Source organism: Mchenga conophoros, linkage group LG20 (genome assembly GCF_057382185.1).
Source record: "Mchenga conophoros isolate Kocher_MC1m ecotype Shallow Benthic linkage group LG20, M_conophoros_male_GT1.1, whole genome shotgun sequence".
NCBI lineage: Eukaryota > Metazoa > Chordata > Actinopteri > Cichliformes > Cichlidae > Mchenga > Mchenga conophoros.
The window spans coordinates 23,920,330-23,938,997 of NC_140545.1; the positions used below are offsets into that span (position 1 = coordinate 23,920,330).

An 18,668-nucleotide genomic window follows, 5' to 3' on the forward strand; every position below is an offset into this window, starting at 1 on the left:
TTATTACAGAGACAGAGGACAGGGTGTGTGTACTCGTCATCATTGGGGATTTAGTAACTTCTTTGTTATTTTTTTTTTAGTAAGCAAGTAAATTCTATTTCCAAAAAGAGTCACAAGAAATAGTCTCCTGAGACATAATATTGAGATAGGTTTTTTTTTTTTTTTTTTAGAAGGATGAATTATTGTTTACTTTTAAAACAGTTTCATTATGTAATAAAGATATTGTACTCAGTTATGAGTGATGTGTGACTCCTGTAGGTCATTTCTCTCTGAAGGTTTCTGTGCATATTGGACTAAAAGGTGTTATTACCTCACTCTGCTTCCATTACAAATCTCACTGATGTGAATTCAGTTTTGACATGATGCCGATATGAGAAATTCTGCAAATAGAAAACCTCCCAGGAGTGACTCCTTTTATCCTGAAAGGATCTGAGAGCAAGGATTGTGATTTGGACACATGACGACTGCATGAGAGGAAGGGGCCACCTGGCTAGGGATTGGGAGGCTAATTGTCCCTCTGTTGTTAGGTTATCGCTGCCAAGGGAAGGACACGCATTACATATATACCAGCACGCAAACACACATGCAAATCCAAAACGTAGAGGCTGCTATTCTTGTCTTTCTGAGAAACAAATGTAAATATACGCAGATTCTTCTCCTGTTCAGGTGTGTGTGGATTGAACCTTTGCCACCCAGTACTTGCATACATGCTCACTTAGTTGAAAAGGCACAGCGCCCAACAGCTGTTAGCGAGTGTCCACTTACTTCACCTGAGAACTGTGATGTTTCTCACCTAAGTCCAGGTTACTTGTGCTTTGGAATGAATCAGCAGCAATAATAAAAAAGCATTAGACAAGCTAGTAAGGACATGGGTGGCTCAGCAGGGCTGACCGGATCCTTATGGCTTTTAGTTTGTTGGCGTGGGGGTAGGACATGCCGTTTACCTCTCTAACCCTTTATATAATTAATGGTGCCTTTTCTACACAGAAAGAGGGCTCAAACTGCATTTGGAAAACATCATGCTATCATGCAATAATTGCTAAGCAATCACACTATTGACATAATGACTCTTTGCATGTTTATTCTTTTTTCTTTTGTACCAGCATTTTGCTTTACTGGGACACAACTTAGCATATATCAGTATATCAGACAATTTTGCAATGAAATGTAGATAACCATTGCCATTTCTTGTTCTGGAAATGGTCCTTCTGTAGTTCCGTACAGGGAATCAACCCTAATGAGACTCCTCTTTAGAAAATTAGACCACTACAGAGCTTTCTATCCACTGAAAGGCTGTCACCAGGAGAGATAAGTAGGCTTCAGTCTCTTTGGTGCCATCAGAACTGGCAGGCAAGCACACTTGTGGCCCGCTGCCCAGATAGACACCTGGCACCTCCCTCTCGAACACAAAGAGACGCGCGCGCACACACACACACACACACACACACACACACACACACACACACACACACACACACACACACACACACACACACACACACACACTTAGTTTGACCAGATGGGCGCTCTTAAAGTGTTAAAGAGCCCACGTGACACAAAAGGTTAAACTAAAGCAACAATATCCAGTCACTTGGCATCTCTCACACTTGGCCCAAGAAGATTGAAATAGTGGTCATTGACAGCTCTTCTTCTTCTCTCTCTGCCTATCTCCTCTGGCTTTACAGAGCAGCCAGATGGTGGAGCTCCAGAGGAATCAGCTGCGCGATGACATCAAGGAGTACAAGTTCAGGGAGTCTCGTCTGCTGCAGGATTACACCGAACTGGAGGAAGAGAACATCTCACTGCAGAAGCAGGTCTCCATGCTCAAGCAAAGTCAGGTGAGAAGAGAGCAACACTGCAGCTGTTCATGTCACAAGCCTGAATCATTTAAATTGTGTTACAGGTGGAATTATATTAGCAAAATGAAAAGGGATGGGTATGAGAGCAAAAATAAACTAAATGTGCCTTCACTGCTATCATGAAGCTCACTTTGGCATATTTAAATGAACTAAAAATATTTTTCCATTATATTGCAGATGCTTTAAAAGATTAGCCTTAATTACACTGGTGGCTTCAGGCATACCACCTACTTTGTCAACATACATTAACTGTATGCTGGATTTTAGTAGCCCTCTTACATACAAGCTCAAAAACTTTGCGCTTTAACATTCAGATTTAAGTGTGATATTAAAATCATCCTCAGCTTCTTCTTGTTTTCCCATAATGTCTTGCTGTGGGAGCATTTGAAAGACTCAGCAGCTATATCAGAGAGTCTATCATGGTACAAAACACTTCCTGGGTTTATTCAAATGCCATGAAAGCTAAAAAAAATCCTCTTTTTACATAAAGCGCAGCTATATTTACAGCATGGATATTTCCACTTGATGATGCTGTTTATGCCTGAGCTCTTGATCCTCTTCTTAACCCCTTGGATAGTGTTATATATTCATTAGACATGGCATGAATTATACAGATATTACTGCTGTTTAGGGAATGAAAAGGATTCCCAAATCAAATTCCCTTTAAAATCTAAATTAAAAGGAGAATCAGATGGATGTGTTCTTACCTAACATTATCTTGAGCAATTTTACAGCTTAATGGCTCATTTTAATTGGAGCTGCTAATATGCATTCTGTGATTCTGAAACTCGTGATAGTGGTTTCCTGTCCTCCCAGGTGGAGTTTGAGGGTTTGAAGCATGAGATCCGTCGCCTAGAGGAGGACACTCAGTTCCTTAACAGCCAGCTAGAGGATGCCATCCGTCTAAAGGAGATTGCTGAACGTCAACTGAGTGAGGCTCTGGAGACCATCAAGACGGAGCGTGAGCTGAAGGCGTCCCTGCGGAAAGAGCTTTCCCACTACATGAACATTGGTGACACTCTGTACAACAGGTAAATGGAACAGAAACCAGGTTCTCATACACTTCACAAGAGAAGCTCTTAATAACATACAGTTTCCACATTGTTTCTTCAGTCCTCTCAGCATTTCTCTGGATGGTCTCAAGTTCAGCGACGATGCTGCAACTGAACCTAACAACGACGAGGCTCTCCACGGATATGAGAATGGCTTCATCAAACTGGCCAATGCCATCACTGACGACAACCGGATCCCCATGCCTAAGAAAGAAGAGCTTTTCCGTCCTGTTCCCAGCCTTGTTGATGACCTGCTCAGCGAACTTAACATCTCAGAGATCCAGAAGCTCAAACAGCAGCTGATGCAGGTTTGTGTTTTTGCATGAGAGCTTGTGTTTTCTGCTCACGATACAATATACGGTGGTCTGTTTTCATAGCAATGCTTTCTCAGCTTATTTCTCTTATTGGGTGTGAATCATTTTTATGCTGTTACACACTGAATTATTACCAGGAAACGCTAGAACGAAAGACATGCAATTCCTGTTTAGTGGCTCATGTAAGTGGTTTTTTAGACTTTGAACTATGACTGTTCACAGTTGCCAGTTTATTAGCATCACTTAGATCAAAGTAATCTGATAGTTCAGCAATACTGGAAGTTATAATGTTCAACTTTTGAAATTCAGTTTGATTGAGTTGTTTTGTTTTTGTTTGTTTTTTTTACAAATAATCCTATTTTGTTCACTCTATTTATGTTTGTTGGCAAAATAGCAAAAGTTGAATATGTCTGTATAAAATGCAATTAATTCCCAAACACTCATAAACATCTTTAAATGGTTTTACATTTTTACAAGTTACAAGTTAAAAATTGTCACATTTACACTAGAATTTATTGGAGGGCTGTGGGGATGGACTCCTTCAGTGTTAACTGGGTGTAGCTGACCTGAAATCTCAGTGTATATTTGGTTGAACGGAAGGTGATCTTACAGCGGAGCGTTGTATCGTGCCCCAGTCTGCTGCAGGGATCTAAATCTCCTTACAGCAAAGTTAATCCAGGGAGACGCGCACACATATCCTGCTCCGTGTGACCCCAAGGCGGCGGGTGGTGGCACCGGAGGACCTGCCATCTGCTTGATCATCACTCCATGAGTCCAAGGCCACAACTGATTGGGCACCATGGTTACCAGAAAATACTAGCAACCTGTGGATAGTGGATAGATTTGATGCCTAAGTCTTTTTTTTTTTTCTCCCTTCATCAAACATAAATATGGTTGCTGGATTAATGTGGGAACTTGAAGCCACCACAGTGCTGTTTATTGTAATAGACAGACTGTCAGACTGTGACAAAATCCCATGTTTGATATGACCCAACAACATATTATTCAGCCCACTAAGACCTTCTGACACATCACTCCACAGATTCCTGGCAGCAATCAGAGCAGAGGAAACAAAAAACATTCCTTCTCATTTAGTCAAACTCTGCTGCTCCTGTGTCTTAACTCATACTATTCTTATTCCTTTAGAGATAAATCCCAAACGTCCACTCATTGGAAGTTAACTTATTAGTCCTTGGCAATTCAGCATTTACGACAGATTCTGCAGGATAAGGATGGCCACTGCTATGCTGACTGCCCATAAACACTATTTCAAGCATTGGTGTCTCATAAAAGTTTTTAATGTGACCACTGATGTAAATAAAGGAGTGCTCTTGAGCACAACAAGCCGATCTGGTAAAGCATGCAGTCACTTCTAGAAATGAATCTTCACGAGCTATTGTGAAATAATAAATTATGCATGCAGATGAGCATGATACTTTAATATTATTTACAGAGCAGATTCCGAAATAGCTCAGTGCTTGCAAAAGCACAACTTTGTGTGCGTCTTTGTGTAAGATGACACACCCAGGCTGTCCAGCAGACTGTCAAGGTCATCCTGATTCTGATGTCAGACCTAGCGAGCGATATTCCTCTCATACATACATGATAGACAATCCAGATATATAACATGATTTAAAGACATGAGTCCTTCATCAGATTAGCAAGTTAACAAAAACTGCAAAAGTGCATGTGTTACAGGGCGAGGTCCTTTTGCTAATTGTGTCTCTGCATTTCTACACAGATGGAGCGTGAGAAGGTCAACCTGATGTCCACTCTGCAGGACTCCCAGAAACAGCTAGAGCAGGCGAACGGTGCTCTGTCAGAGCATCAGGAGAAGGTCAACCGCCTCACAGAGAACCTCAATGCCATCCGCAAGCTCCAAGCCAGCAAGGAGCGCCAGTCTGCTTTGGATAATGAGAAAGAACGCGATAGCCACGAAGATGTAGACTATTATGAGGTTGACATCAACGGACCTGAGATCCTGGAGTGCAAGTACAAGGTAAATGGCACGTGGTCGTTGTAGGCAGCGCAAAATGTCAAATTAAATTTGAAACCTGCAGGAAAACGAAATAGGGTCAAGTCCGAAAAATGTCGTGCATTTGGGTTTCATTTACACTCGCATGTGATCTTGCTTCTCTAGGTTGCGGTGTCAGAGGCAGGAGAGCTGAAGGAGGAACTGAAGACCCTGAAAGCAGAATACCAGGCCTGTCAGTCACGTTACGAAGAGGAGCGCACTCGTCTGGCAACCGATGTGACAACACTTAAAGAGAACCTGACAACTCTGGAGAAGACCAGCCATGCAGAGAGAGAAGAGAAAGCCAAGCTTGAGAAAGAGCTGCGCAAGGTGAGGTGTTTCTCTAGACATGTTTATTTTTGATGTTTTTATATATGCCTTATTTTTAAAAAAGCTTTTTCATTTTTTGTAGTGAAATAATGCAGGGTTTTTTGGGGGTTTTTTTGGTGTGTTCTCAGTTGAGTGACGTGGCAGGCGAGTCTCAGGGTAGTCTGAGTGTGGCACAGGATGAGCTGGTCACCTTCAGTGAAGAACTGGCCACCCTCTACAACCATGTCTGCATGTGCAACAACGAAACCCCCAACCGCGTTATGCTCGACTTCTACAAAGAGGGTAAGGGTGGTCGTAGCAGCCCGGAAGGCCGCGGCCGCCGCTCTCCCATCCTGCTCACCAAGGGCCTCTTCCCTGAGCCCAGTAAGACCGACCTGAGCGATGGAGCACCTTCCCCGATCTCTTCCCTGCCTTCTCCTGTGTCTGACCACCGACGCGAGCCCATGAACATCTACAATCTGGTTGCCATCATCAGAGACCAGATTAAGCACCTGCAGCTGGCAGTGGACCGCACCACCGAGCTGTCACGCCAGAGGGTTGCTTCTCTGGAGCTGGGCACTGTGGCCGACAAGGACAAGGAAGCCTGCATGGAGGAGATCCTCAAACTGAAATCCCTGCTCAGCACCAAGAGGGAACAGATTGCCACCCTGCGCACTGTCCTCAAGGCCAACAAGCAGGTAGGTTGATCTGTTTGAGCGTCTGTAAACAAAGTACTCTCAATACAAACATTTGTCATTGTCCACAAAAGTTAGAAATAGAGGTAGGGGGAATTATTTTGGGTGTGTTCAGCTGCTGAAGCAAATTCTTTACAGTCTAGATCTATAACAAACACTGGTTGAGAGAGCGGCTGTATGGTGACAGCTGCCTCGAGTATTTGTGTGGTTAGATTCAGAGAACAGCTTTACAAAGCAAAAAGAACCATAACCCAGAGGCGGAGTGTGTATGCAGTTGTTTGGTAGCCATTTGAAGTATGCATGTGGCTACACAGTGTGCATTAGAACACAGATGTGAAAATAACTCATAAACCGCACAGCTAGGGTTTTTAAAATGAACATTAGCAGCTGAAATCATGCGCCATAATAAAAGAATTAGCAAGCATACCCCAACTTCTTCCAGGTGCTTTGACCCTTTTGTTCTTTCTGCCAACTCACAGACAGCTGAAGTGGCTCTGGCCAACCTGAAGAGCAAGTATGAGAATGAAAAGGCAATGGTGACCGAGACCATGATGAAACTGAGGAATGAGCTCAAAGCTTTGAAAGAGGACGCTGCCACCTTTTCCTCTCTCCGGGCTATGTTTGCCACACGGTAAGAATCGTGCCAGCACCTGCATGATGGTCAAGAAAATATGTTTTATCTACATCCTGCCATCAAAGGCACAAAAGTCTTTATCTGACATAACATTGTAACCTGGTAAATTCTTTACTTATTTGATATCTCCAGAGGAGGTTGTGACAGTAGCAAGTCGTGGCATGAATTCCATACTGTGCTGCTATGCTACAGCTGTAACACAGACACGTGTCATTCTTATTAATGCCGCACATGCAGCACACAAAGGTCATACACAATATAACCAGGTAGCATGAAGATAAGATTATGGTCATAACGTAATCCATGTTTACCATATGTTGGCTTTATTTTTAATATTGAAACATGACATATTTAAGTACACTATTGTGTTGTTCATTCATAGCCAGAAATCCCTTCTATTTGTACAGATTCAGACTATAAATAACAGAAGGTGCCTAATGTGGATAACCATTGTTTGTGACCGGTGACTTGGTGTGTGTGTCTGTCAGATGGGTCAACACGCATGTTAATCTTTTCTGATTCCAAAGAGAAGCCGGTCAAAGGTTCTGCGCATAATCCCACCTCAGATTGGGATGGATTACACATTCACCCCTCAACACGTAGTACACTAAGGACTCATGAGCTGCTTGCTTGTTTATTTTTGGGTGTGCACATGTGCATGTGTGAACAATATTTTTGTGCTTTGATGTGCTTTTTTGATAGCTAATTTCATTTAAAACAATGATGCCCGCTCTTCCTGTAAATATTAGCTATATTCCAGAAAGCACTGCAGAGATGCTGAGGCAGTCTGTCCTTCATTTAAAGCTGTATTACATTCCACAGCAAAGTTCAAGCTGTGCAGAGGGGAAAGAGAAGGGTAGGGAGAGGCGAGTTTTTACAATGAAGAGTATAATTGCTGCAGGGAGTGTGTGTGGGCAGCTCAGCACCCCTCGTCTTACCCATGCAGAAATTCAATACAGATCGCTGAAGTGCAGTAGCTGAAGTAATTCCATATACCTGCAGTGCCCAATCAATTAGTAACAGTTCTAAAACTCATCCGGCTGCAAATATAGGCGTGTCACCACAGGCTTTTTTGTATATACTGCAGAGCTAAATTGCTGCAGGATGTATTATATAGTTGTGTCATGTGTCAGAGGAGAGCAGCTGAAGTGTAAGATCATATTTGCATGTTTTTTTTCTTTGAGTTTGTTTTGCCGGAGAGGGTTAAGATGTTTTTGAGCACATCACAGCTTCCTGTTTACTTCCTGTTTCAGTCCATGTGTTTTTATTCCTCCGTATGCCCAGAGCAGCTCCACCGACTATGTTGTTGGGCTTTCTGCTCCAGCACCACACCACTATGTATGATTTACATTCACTGTTTATGGGACTCATGTATTGGTATGTAAATTGTGTCTTATATGACACAGAGTTAGGTCAGGGGACTCTTTTGAGAGGCAGGGGGACTCGCCGGAATGAAGTTTCCCACACTCCCCCCCTCTTTGTATCCCCTGTTCCCCCTCCATCCTTCCTCACAGCCAAACACCCGGTTCTCTTGTCATGTGGAAAAGAAAGAGAGGAAGGACCAGGCCTTTAGTTACAACCCACTACAGGAGTCTAGTTTGATAGTTTTTTTTTTTCTTCCACTTTTCAAGATAATCACTGCTCACACAAAGTCTGCAAAGGAGGATTTCTGAGATGTGTACTCGTGGATTCAAATGATGTATAGTCTTTGACAAAAGGGGAAGAGAGATGAAGTGGAAGTGAAAGAATATGTGGGGCTTTTTATGGTCTTATTGTTCAGGGAATTGGCACATAATATACTCATAGGACTAAAAGACACACCAGACTTATTATTAACATTTTTGTTTTTAAAACCAATTTAACAAAACAATATTTGTTTTAACAGAAATGGCAAATAGGATGGAGTAATTCTATTTAGTTTATTTCACGAAAGCAACACAGGAATGTTTATCACGCGTGTATATGGGCTTCACTGTCCCCTCCTGTATGTGTGCCTCTCTGGCTGCAGTATCTGGTGTCATGTTAACAGTAAGCTTCTGCCTCCGACATTCCTAAGACAAGCCTCGACATGCTTGTGCCTTCTGCTCTCGCTGATTAACTGTCCGAACATTTACACAAATCACGTTTTCTTGTAAAATGTACACCTTCAGTTATCTGGCTATTCTGGTGTTGGTTCTATGTTAGTTGTTTTCCCTTTTAACTTTCTTTGTTTTGTTAAAGAAGTACCTCCTCGTGTGTGTGTGTGTGTGTGTGTGTGTGTGTGTGTGTGTGTGTGATCCATACCACCATGACCAATCAAGCTCTAGACGAGACCACAGCTGACCATGTTTTGAATGTGTGTGTTTGTGTCCTATTGGGAAATTATTGGTTATGAATGTTTTAGTAGTCACAGCCTTTAAATGTCAGCAGCTACTGTAAATCATTACAGCGAGATGTAGATAATGCGCTTGTTTGTCAGAGTGTGAATATTGTGATTCCTAATGCTCAAAAGGCCAGCCGTCGCCTCCTGGCCCCCTTCGGCTATTGTGCTAGAACTCCCGATCACCAGGGCAAAAAGACTCCTATTGTATCCACCCACTGCTTAGAATAGACTCCTCTTTTTTTCCCGGGAAAAATGCCCCCCACCCCTATGCAAGAGTGACTGAACTGTCTGAAGGTGCACCAGCTCGCTTCTTGCTCCCGGGTTGTTCCCAAATCTCATACTGGGTTTAATGAGGTAGCACTGATCCCTATTGTCTGGGTGTGTGTCCCAGAGGGAATCAAGCTGCATACACAAGAGGAGGGGGCCATGGTTTATATTTGTTTGGTGGTCTGGCAAGGCCAGGGTTCACATGGCCCACCACCACGTGCAGCACCACACGCAGCAAAAACATCTGCGCTTCCTGTTTGCAGATGCTCCCTTCAAGACGTTCTTGTTTTTTTGTTTTTTTTTTGTTGTTGTTTTTTTTAAAGAAAAAGCTGATAAATTCTTCACCTACTGAAAGATTATTTGCTTGCTTTGCATTATTTTTATGGAATTTTTTTATTTTATGTTATTTATTTATCGCTTCTGCAGCAGCAGTTCAGTTGCTAAACACTGACTAAAACAGAACAGATCGGTAATGACAGTTACGGCTCGTAGAGAAAAGAGTTTGCAGACTATAGCTTCAGGCTAGGGTGTTAACAAAAAATAAATAATAATTAATTTCAAATAAATGAAAGTGAGTTAGGTGAGGCTGCCCAACAGTTAAATTGTGTCTGAACTTTGGTGCTGTACGGTTGGGCAATTAAGTGCTGCTCACTAACGTATTCAGCCCTTCCCTCCCAATAGGTTTGTCAGTCATTACTGAAGAATGTCACTCGATTTGCTTTGTCAGCAGCACAGAAAACAGGGATGAGCAAGATGAGAGAGAAAGTGACTGATTCGGGCAGATAGAGAGAGACTGTAGCAAGGAAGTGATGAGGCTTGAAAGGCAATGATAAGACCCAGGAGAGGGGATAAAGGAAACAGGAGCACGACAGCAGCAGATGGGGAGTGGCGATATGGACCCCCCACCTTGAAATCCTGTCAGGTGTCCCACTTTTTATACTTGTCCAGCTTTAGACACTCACACACTAACACGTGTGCAAGGACAGCGGGAGACAGGTGATAATGCCGCAGTGCAGCACCCGGTGATGACGAGCGTTAGTAGACAGACTTCATATCTTGTGCTATTTCACACACAGATGGGAGATGCAAGGGAGGCATAGAAGTTATGCTGTCTCATTCAAACTGGAAAATTGGAGATCAGGTGTGAACAGCTACACCTCAGAGCAATAAACCACATTCTTCTCTTCCCCGTCTTAATTTTTCTCCTCTGTCGCTCCCCTCCTGCCTTTTTCTCAGGTGATGCAGAAATAATCTTCCCTTTGACCTGTAGGCTAATGATTTCATCCCTTATGTATGTAATCTGTCTTCAACTGCCACTGTGCATACATTCATATTATCCCAAGGCGCTGCAAGCTGCTCTCAGATGTCTCACCTGTTCATGAATGTAAATCATACCCTCTAGCAGCAGCAGCTATACAAATAAAAAGTATGGGTTTAATTTTCAGTTTATGAAATGACGGGAAGTGCGGTGAGAGTTTGTTACTATATCTGGCAAATTAGCTGCAGAATGTTTTAAGTGGAGCTGAAAATGTGTTCGTTGGGGGGACTTTGTTGAAGAGGACCAAAATGGCTGGTGAAGTCTTAGGTTAATATTTCAGAAGCTTGGGCAGTCTTGCAGGCCTTCATGTTGTGGCTCATGGGCTCCACCTGCTGGTGGCTAATTTATTACACTAGCAGGAAGTTTATGATGTGTGGGTTTGAATGTGTGTCTGAGTGTTTCTGTCAGTGAATCAAATCTGAGATATGTCAAATCTTGTGATATGTCACAGGAAACCCTCTTAGTCGGTGAACAAATCTGACATTATTTTTTTTTTCTGCCTGTGTTTCTCCTGCAGTTGTGATGAGTATGTTACCCAGCTGGATGAGATGCAGAGACAGCTGGCCGCAGCAGAGGACGAGAAGAAAACCCTTAACTCTCTGCTGCGAATGGCTATCCAGCAGAAGCTCGCCCTGACGCAGCGCCTGGAAGATCTGGAGTTTGATCACGAGCAGACCCGTCGGGGAGGCAACGCAGGCCGTGCTAAAGCACGCAGCAAGGCCGCCGGCACCGCCAGCGCCGCCGCCACCACCACCACCAACAACCCGCATGTAAGTCAGAGTCTCACCTGCTCTGTCTCGGGCCGACCAGAGCACAGCAGTTCTGTGCCCAGCGGCATCCTGGGAGGCCCCGTGGTCTTCTGCAGCGAGAAGTACAAGATCTACTGCGACTGAGGCGGCAGAAACGTCCGCATGGGACTGCTGTGTACAGAGGGGAGGGGGCTCACGGGCCGAAACCCTCCCTGCCTTCGTGTTAAAGAGCCCCACTTGCTCGCTTAGCTCCATGGCCAGCCTGCGCTCCTCTAGGGACTGATGTGTTACTAACCAGCTGCTCGTGTGTGCTACTATAAACGCTTAGGGGAATGCAGTGTATGTACAGTGTGCACTAGACGTTTGGACTGTAGTAGACATATATGGCATGTGGGTTATAAGGCCCTGGTTATATTGGGGGGTTTGTGGATATTATGGGTTGTCTATTCTTTCCGCTGTCATAGTGCTGTACGTATGATGTAAAAGCTGGCAGCTTCTGTGCTTGTTTGTTCTGGCCCCCCGGAGTGGCTTGCCTGGTCACATTAACACATTGCTGAGGTGGAGACGTGTAAAGATGATGTCACTCTGATGCTCTAACAACTAAACTTGACATCCTCTGTTCTTTGGCTTGTCTGTCGGCATTGGTGCTCCTTTCCGAATAAATAAAACGGCCCCTTCTTTCCTCTGCCTCTCCGTCCTGGTCCCCCCAGGACCGAACCGTGCCCGGCAGCCCACTTTCTAATGTTTACAACCAGAAAAAGGAACTAGAATATGCAAGCTCCCTCTGCTTTTTTGCTAGGGGAGCATAATATGATTTTACACAGAAATACAAAAAAAAAAAAATCATAAGTGGGTCAATGAAGTTGTTTGGGCGGAAAAGGAGCACTTGTGACCACAGCTGTTTATTTCAGGTTAATTTTAAAGCTGTGACGCTAGCACACCAATACTATAGGGTCAATAGAATCGCATGGCTTTGCAGCTGAAAATGCTTGAGAGCTTTTTAACTGTTTTTCTGTTGTTAGGTGTGTGGTACCAGACAAAACTCTGTACTACAGGGCTCTACATTGTTTTTTTTAATTTTAATAGAAAAGAGGAGTTAATTGGTGTGATACAAGAGGGCTGTCTAATCCCTGTGACCCATTATGTTGCAAAGGATTCATTCAGAGCCATATTACGAGAAAGAAGGTTTGACAAATCGACACATCTAAATTAAGTGCACTTCAGCATAGGTGCCTCAGGTTCCTGCTTCTGTTCAAATGGATATAATGCTCACTGTGAAAAGAGATACAATATAGTTTTAATCAGAGAGGATTTAAAAAAAAAACTCTATAGAATAAATCCTTGAAGAGCACAAATCGAAACTGTTCACACATCCGGACAATAAATCTGCAAACAAATCCAACCGACCGCTCGACAAAAGTGCCTGTCGACCCCAAACGCTTGATATTTTTATCTATTTGTTGATGTAAAGCCCTGTCCTTGCGTCTCAGCTGAGCTAATGCTTTTCCTTCTCACTCCCCCCCCCCCATCCCCTGCCCCCCGCTGTTTGCGAGATTGCTGAGAGCTGTCAAATAATTTCTATGTGGTTATGTGGCTGGAAGAAAAAAAGTCCTCTCCTAATGTCTCTAATCTGTGTCTCGTTGCTCGGTCGCTACTACGACCTTCTCTCTTGTAGATTGTCAGCAGCTTGCTCCCCCAGCATCACCACTCACCCTTTAACTAGAATGAGGAATATTTTTGTCAGGTAACGTCCTCGCATACAATGTGTTTTCCGAATTTTGCCTGTGTTTATATCTCAGTGTTGCGATGAAGGGCCTTCATTTGTATACAAGGTTTTTAACCATTGAAATGAAGGGCCTCTCTTGTTTGTTTTCTTGGGTTGCTTGGTGTGTGAGGACAAAGCAACGTACTGTTTTAGTATTGACAATAGCTTTAACCCCTTGCAAGCTAGTATTACGCAAATAGGCAAAATTTAAGTGGGGCTTGTGTTTAATAAAATCCATGTACCGCTTGTGGATCATAGACACATTAGTTTTATGATGCTAAAAGCAGGGTTGATGTGAGGAAATCCTGCAAGATTTGTTTAAAAAAAATAGCATTTTCTACTACTAATAAGCTATATATAAAATTCTCTATATTCTTAATAGGATCATGTTCAGGTTATAATCTTGCAGGTTTCTACTACAGTATTCCTTCCTCTTAAATGCATATACAATGGGCATTTATTCCTCTCAACACAGGGAATTATGTCCGCAGTCAACCCTGCTTGAGTGCGCATCCGTAAGCCGCAGCACACAGCATGGAGACGAGGCTATTGTACACTTTCTGAAAAAAGAAAAAAGCGCAGCCTCCTTAGAGGTCAGTCACTCCTATGTTTGAAGTTCAGTCAACTTACAAGTGCGGTATATTCTGTTTCCATCAGTTTGCGCTGAGAAAAAAGGTTTAGGGAGTAGAGGAGGGAGAACTAATCGTGTTGTAAACCAGCTCCTGAGAGAGGAGATAAGAAAGCTAAACGTGCTGGTGAAGAAAGCCAGATGTGTGGCTGGATGGGGAATCTAATCCAGGGGTGCTTTTCGTTACGCATGCTTATCTCCTTGGGAAAGTTTATAATTTAAGGAATTGGAAGATCCTACCATGATACTTAGAGACATGAGAATAGGCTGGCATAGCGAAAAACACCCCGTGATATTTTTTTTTCTTTATTCTTTTTCTGAGGGATAAACTCCCGCTGATATTTGGAGGAAAAAAAACCTTGAGATTGGTTGCTCGCTCAACCAGAGGACATTGATTCAAATTAGTTAAGCTCCCAACCGTATCCCTTGTATAGGTTATGTGGATTTACTGAGCAGTAGATGATTGCAGGATGTGATTGTGACTAGAATCCCCTCTCCTTAGATAGACTAATCCCCGCTTGGTTCGATCTAGTTTGAAATCAATGTCTGGCTTTTTTGGTGTCATTGCAATATGCCACCTAAAATAAAACGGCAAAGCTCCTCCTACCTCTGCCTGCAGGCTCCTCCCACATCACCTCTAAGTTTTACTTCTCATGATGCATCTTGTTTCTGATTTAAAAGTAAGCCTGCATGTCAAAAGCATAACCCATTTTTCATTTACTTGCATGGCTAATGAGAAAGACCCATCTCCTTTGGTGGTGAGATGTGGCTTCAGCTCTGTCCTATGAATGAAAGTTCATGGTACTCGTGAGTCACTGGCTTCCTAACCGCACCTGCGGGATGATTTGCAGTGAATGCGCTTTCACACCAGAAACGAAATGTCCATACTGGCCGGCTTAAAGTTCCTAACATCGCTTTCTGTTGCTTTGACTAACCAACAGCCGCCATCTTACTTTGTCTGCGTGGACTCCGCTGCTGTGACCTTGTAAACAGTCGCTCTCAAATGACCAAAACCAAGTGCTAATGATGCTCATTATTTGTTTGTTTCTCCACTTTTGCAGTAATTTCAGTAATTCTGCACGGACGACGAAGTACCAACACAAGGTCCATTCTCGCTGCTGATTGAGTTGGGCGAAACGAGTTAGCGCTACTCTAGGCTATTTGGACTTGAAGAAAAATAAAACGGCAAAAACCTAAGTACAAACGTTAAGCACAGGTTTTTAATTTGAATCAATTGTCCTCCCCTTTTCATTTTAAAATTCTGTTATGTTATGCACATTAGGATCACACTTGGTCCAAATTGTGGATGCCTCTGCTGGAAGCCATTTTTGCCTCGCAAGTACAGTGAACTTCTTGGCTTGTAATTGGCCAATCCCTCCGAATCCTCTATTGAGAAGCCAAGGGAGATGTGGTTGTTTCTTAATCAACAAGCTGTTTTTGTTTGGTTTTATCTCTTATTTTTAGTTTATCGTTTTGTTAATCTGTGCACTTTCATTTTATAGGATTATAACATGCTATTATTAACCTATAGGAAAGCATGGTAGTACAATGGTTTGTTGAGTTATCCAATATAGGTTGGAGGACTGTAGTATTGTAAGTCCTCCTCAAATATTTGAATTTAAACAATACGCACTACAGTAAGGCTCCACAAACCACAAATGTACTATGATGACTCTGTCCTCAAGAATTTATCCATCAAATAATCATTTTAAAATCCTTTTGTTACATCGTGTTATGCTGTTGCTTTTATTTTTCATATGTTTGTTCTACTGCCATGTTCTCTACAAAAATCCAGGGTGATCAAATTCTGGGGTTTTTTCATGTATTTATTATTCCTAGGAATAGTTCAAAAATTACGCTATGAAACTTGACAACGCTCTGACTCAAATAGGTAAGTTGTGTCTTGGGAAAAATTTGCGTGACGACGATATGTGCTTTTCCTAGCTTCTTACCGAGGGCGTTCCACTGAAACGGGATCGCTGGCTTTCAGAATTCTTTGCAACTGCGACAATTAAAATTCCAAATTGGAATTGTTTCATTCTCTCTTTGTTTATTGTGCCAAATCTTGGTACACCGTTTAGGTTGAAAATGAGAAAAAGAATCGGAAAGAAGAAGAAAAAAAACTAAGAAAGGTGCAGTTTGGGCCATGGCTCTCGCTGCCGTGCGAGAGCCGGGGTTTTGTTTTTCGGTTCGTTTTAGTTCTTCGTTTCTGACCAGTAGTGCCTTTCATTGTTTCAAGGGAGAATCTTAGACTAGTGTTTTATGTTTCTGTTTTTTATATATAGGTGAGGACTTTGGGTTCAAAATGACTGTGAGCAGCAATAAGCGCAAAGGGAATTTTTCCCCCTTTTCTGCATGAGTGAGGTGATAGTTTTGAAATTAGCTCAATAAAACTCAAGTTGTATTGAATTCTGCAGGTCAGTGATCCCCTCGAGAAATTCAGGGGTATTGAGAAAAGTTTTTTTTTTATTTTATTTTATCAAACATTGGGAACCAAAAGAGATCCCTTTGGCCTCCTGTTATTGAACAAAGTGCTCCAAGCATCTTTAATGTGTTGGGGTAGATCAGTGTACTATTGGAAACATCTATGTATCTCTAGCTTTGTTTGGTGAAGGTAATGTGATATCAATAGTATTGTTAAAAATGTGCAGAGAGCGCATTTTATCTTTACTTTTGTCTAATTTGACTTTTTGTTTGTTTTGTTTTGTTTTTTTTTATTCTTGAATCTTTTTTTACATCATCTTTGAGCATGGTGTTTTCAGGAAACAGAAAACAAGATTAGCATCAACAAGCTTGAATAGTGCCATTATAGCCAATGCTTGTTTGTTGAGGCGTTAAAGTTACCAATATGGATAAGAAGCTAACAAAAAAAAGTGCAATTCAGATACTGTTTTACATTAAAAAGAGAAAGTTTTCTGTTTGCTGGAAGCGATAGCATTGTGATACTACAAAAAATAGCTGTGCAAACTTTATATTGTCATATTGTGTTTCAGTATTGATCCATAATGAGAGTTTGATATCTTTATATGAAATAACGACTTCACCTGTATTTATTTGAACTGTCATGCAGTACTGTATTCTTATCAATAATGTGCATTATGATTAGTGGCATATTGATTACAGCTAAACGTCATATGCATGTTTCTCAGTCATGGGACCTTTACACAGAGTTGAAAACAAACATGTTAAAACTTTTGTCGGGGTGTTTTTAAAAGAGAGAAAATAAAAAATTAGGGCTTGGGGCGGGGACCAGTTAAGTCTGATGTATTACTGCTGAACTAATCCTATGAAAGTGTTTTGTTTGTTTTCTAGTGGAGATGGTATGTCTGTGTAAGGGTAGTCATACTGGCTAAAATCAATAAATGTGACTTAAGTTCCAGCGTGTTTCAGTGTTGTTATTTATAGCTGCTCCACAGCTGAAGCGGATGAAAGGGTTAACCATTGAAGTATGTGGTCTGCAGCCCTGGAGTCTCCTCATAGCGTTCCCAGTTGGAAGCCAGGGGAAGGGGGAACTTCCCAGCTGTCCAAGCGGCTCCAGGAACCTGATCACATTTCACACAATGCACAAAAACACCTCCACCAAAACCCCCCCTCCTCCCCATCCCTACCCTGTCTGTTCTCTTAAACCTTGCCCCTCCCTCCTCTGCCCCCTCCATTTCCCGTTTCTTTCTCCCCCTCTCCTCCACTGTCCCTCCCTCCTGGAGATATGCCCAAGCACTGATTGGTCCCAGTTTCTTTTTTGACCTTTGGTACACCCAGCATTTCCTGTCGAGGCTCTGGAGGCCGGCTCTCTGCTCAATTAAAACTGCTGTTATTTTCTTGGTGTTGATTTACAAGAGGAAAGTATGAATGTTATTTTATGCCATTTAAACACACATTAATGACAATAAAGGGGAAAAAAATTAGATTTTTATTTATGCAAATGAAACCAAATAAATAGATGGACTAACTGTTATTGATCCATTCACTTTAGAGGTCAAAATGTTGCATGAATGTTTTAAACTTCATCTATAAGCACTCTGAATGTGCAGATTACTCCAAACGAAGACGTGAAAAAGCACAAGATTGACCCTCTGAATAAGAGGGCTAAAATTCTATACTTTGAAAGCTCAGATGCTCTTAGGTACTTTAAAACCATCTTTTCTGTCCACCCAGATCAAGTTTATTGTCAATATTAAGTCAAGGCTCCCTCTCTTTATTTTGTTTTTCTTCTGGTTTGGTTAATTCTGTATTTCTTCCTTTTAGAATATTCAAATATTTATTTTTATTTATCATTTTAGAAAAACATCCGATTCTCTCTAGAGCTATTCTCACACTCCTGTCATTGTTCATTCTCCTCCTTTAGAGCTATGTGGGCATTTCTCAGATTGCTTCCAAAACATTCCTACTTTCTGATGAAAGTAGTTCATTTAAAGTCTCTGATAGACATTTAATATTTAATCCAAATAAAAGGTCTAGAAAGAGTTACGAGCTTATTTCGCCTTACGAAATTGTGGAATATCATCTTGACACGTTGGATACAGTTTACCAAAAAAAACGCTGGCAATTTAGCAGTAGCATGTTTGCCTTGTGCCCTACACCGTTTGAAAATTAAGACAGCAGAAGCAGAGATACTCTTACTCTTGTCCTTTCCACCACTGCTTTTATCAGAACTAAAGTATGCAGACCCATTTACCTTTTTGGTAAATGTATTAAAAGTAAT

General features: G+C 42.0%; 1 protein-coding gene across 5 annotated transcripts in view; it reads left to right on the plus strand.

The window, feature by feature from the left end:
- Positions 1-17,345, plus strand: part of LOC146550844 (protein bicaudal D homolog 2-like) — a 40,590-nt gene extending 23,245 nt beyond the window's left edge. Inside the window, exons 3-12 of one of the 5 annotated variants that reach the window (XM_085258582.1) lie at positions 1,686-1,838; positions 2,676-2,890; positions 2,973-3,219; positions 4,967-5,224; positions 5,366-5,569; positions 5,698-6,246; positions 6,723-6,874; positions 11,342-11,594; positions 13,249-13,317; positions 15,028-17,345. In XM_085258582.1, coding sequence (XP_085114708.1) covers positions 1,686-1,838; positions 2,676-2,890; positions 2,973-3,219; positions 4,967-5,224; positions 5,366-5,569; positions 5,698-6,246; positions 6,723-6,874; positions 11,342-11,594; positions 13,249-13,296 — 2,079 coding nt within the window. In that variant the 3' untranslated portion in view covers positions 13,297-13,317; positions 15,028-17,345. Of the gene's footprint in view, positions 1-1,685; positions 1,839-2,675; positions 2,891-2,972; positions 3,220-4,966; positions 5,225-5,365; positions 5,570-5,697; positions 6,247-6,722; positions 6,875-11,341 lie in introns of all 5 variants that reach the window. The other 4 variants (XR_014890104.1, XM_085258581.1, XM_085258583.1 and 1 more) reach the window with 4 other exon arrangements.
- The last annotated feature ends 1,323 nt before the right edge of the window (positions 17,346-18,668 follow it).